This window comes from Octodon degus, unplaced genomic scaffold (genome assembly GCF_000260255.1).
Source record: "Octodon degus isolate 3935 unplaced genomic scaffold, OctDeg1.0 scaffold00096, whole genome shotgun sequence".
Lineage (NCBI taxonomy): Eukaryota > Metazoa > Chordata > Mammalia > Rodentia > Octodontidae > Octodon > Octodon degus.
The window spans coordinates 6,053,964-6,056,469 of record NW_004524672.1 but is presented as its reverse complement, the minus strand read 5'-3'; the positions used below and the strand labels follow the sequence as shown (position 1 = coordinate 6,056,469).

At 47.8% G+C, this 2,506-nt stretch overlaps 1 protein-coding gene across 1 annotated transcript in view; it reads right to left on the bottom strand.

Annotated features, from left to right (window-relative positions):
- Positions 1 to 2,157, bottom strand: part of Farsb (phenylalanyl-tRNA synthetase beta subunit) — a 62,799-nt gene extending 60,642 nt beyond the window's left edge. The window contains exon 1 of the mRNA XM_004638161.2: positions 2,050 to 2,157. Within this exon, the coding sequence (XP_004638218.1) occupies positions 2,050 to 2,107 (58 nt within the window). The 5' untranslated portion in view covers positions 2,108 to 2,157. The remainder of the gene's footprint in view (positions 1 to 2,049) is intronic.
- Positions 2,158 to 2,506: the final 349 nt, after the last annotated feature.

Sequence of the window (2,506 nt, the reverse complement as noted above, 5' to 3'; positions counted from 1 at the left end):
TAAAATTATGGAAAAAAAAATCAGAAAGAAGCTGGGGAGATAGCTCAGTGGTCTAAGCACCAGCCTGGCAAGCACAAGGACTGAGTTAGATCTCTGATACTGAATGATGTGATGCCCCAAAATTGAGTGTGGTGACACATGTCTGTAATCCCAGGGCTGGGGAGGCTGAGACAGGAGGACCACAACATGTCTGAGCTGTGTAGCGAGACCCTGTACCAAACAAATAAATAAATATGATTTTAATTTTTTTTTTAAATCTGAAAGGAACTAGGCCTGTGCAACCTGAGAGCAGATTCTCTAGGCTGTGATGCCTTGAGATGACAACAGACCTGACTGACAGCTGCACTACAACCTGATGACAGACCCACAGCCAGAACCACCACTCCCCAGTTTATGATGATAAACTACATAAGAAGCTGTGTGCATGCCTGTAATCCCAGCTACTCAGGAGGATGGAAAGTTCATACCCAGCCTGGGCAATTTAACAAAACCCCATCTCAAACTAAAAAATAAAAGGGGCTGGAGGTGTTGCAAATTACTTGAGCTAAATCCCCATTCCTGTAAAAATAAAATAATGAGTATTATTTCTAACTGTTCTGAAGTACATCTCAATAACATCAGTTTTTCCGAATGAAATTCTCAAAAACACCAGTAGCACTAACATACTCTCTAGAGAAAATCAAGCCACACATGGGGCCACACATTGTAATCCCAGCACCTGAGAGGCTGAGGCAAGAGGATCACCACAAGGGCAAGGCTAGCCTGAGATACAGCGTCCAAAGCCAACTTTAACTATAGCCCCCTCTCAAAAACAAACAACAAAATCAAGCTTAGTTGATCACTCACAGTTTAAAAAAAAAAAAAAAGGAAGAGGAAGCTTTTAAGATATCAGGTGATAGATAGTTAAGTAGCTACAAACCTCACCATTTTAAAAATTTCAATCTGTTCTTACTTTCCTGACTGGGAGAGTACCACGTGGGAACTGCAGGTGGCTTAGAACAAGCATTTGCCACGCACCATCTCAGGCAGCTCTGGCATATTACATCCCACTAGTGAAACTACTGTTTACAAGGATAAGAAGTAATATGAGCAGGAAAAACAAAAGGAATTGGAGCCAAGCTCAGCGGGTGAGGGCATTACCTTCACTTTCAAGGTCTTAGGCTGGAGAACGATACGTGGAGGGCAGGCGGTATCTGAAAGTATACCCTCGGGATTTTTTTTTTTTTAAAGCTAACATTTTCATAGTAACAAGACCTTAGGCTTACTTAGGGATTCCGTATCTGTTAAGTATCTGGCAAATGATGACTCACTTAGTATTCCCATCTTTTTCCACGGTTATGATTTTGGAACTGAGAAAGAGATCAAATTTGAGTGAAGACAAAACCTATGGAATAGATTCACCACCATGCAGGTCCCCGGTCAGCATTACCATTCCTATTGAACATCCGGCTTTCTTTTCTTGCCAGGCTTCCTTCTCCAAAATCATTTTGCGACGGTGTAGAGTTTGCCTCCGCCATCGCAATGAAGACGGGCTCCCTCCTGCGTCCCCGGCACGGCTGCCTCTCCCCGTTCTTAAGAACGATGCCTGACAACAGCTGTGGCACTTGATACACACTAACTGAAGCTGACAGACGGGACGCCGTCTCCTCCCTCCTGCTCAAAGTTTCCTCGCCCGCTCAAAAACCGAGTTCCCACAGCGCTCGACCGTCCACACTCGGGACGCAGCCCGAGCTTTCGTCCTATTCTGTTCCCTGGCATCCCTGCTGGCGCCGCGCACGCAGCGGGGGCCCGACGCTGAATGAATTAATAAATGAAATGAATGAATGAATGAATGAATGAATGACACGGAGCGCAGGGAACACGCGGGCGATGCCAAGGCGGCCGGGGCGAGGCGGGCTCTGCCAAGCCAACCCGCCTCGCTCGTCAGTCCCAAACCACCCGAAGCCACCTGCAGCGCAGGCGGCGGGAATGTCGCCACCGTGCCACTCTGGAGGACGTCCCAAGCCCAGCGAAGAGGCGCGGGGCCCCAGGTCCAGCGCCAGCACTCACTGTAAGTCCGGCCCAGGGCTCGGAAGAGCAGATCGCGCTTCACGCTGACCGTCGGCATGGTGAGTCGGAGCACTGCGCCTGCGCGGACAAGCCGGCTAGTGCTTGGCGACCCTACTGAGTAGGACCGGGCCTCTATTTTTTACCGTCTGTCTTAAATATAGCCTGTCTGATTACAGCGACTTCTAATCCATTTTTGCACTTCTATATAAGTATCTTGCGAATCTAAAGACTGGAACGTATGGTAGATTTCACTATTAACGTAAATTTTTGCTAAAGAGTCAAAATTACATAAAATTATCTAGCAATTTTTGACAGGCAATAGAATGAACAGACCTGAAAGACCCGGATGCTCCTGCGCCCTGAGGCTTGGGGAACCTGGTGGGTGGGGCGAGGAAAGCGGAGCTGTTGGAGAGCCGGTCCTGCCAGGCTGGGGAAAATTACGCCAGCTGCTTAAAAT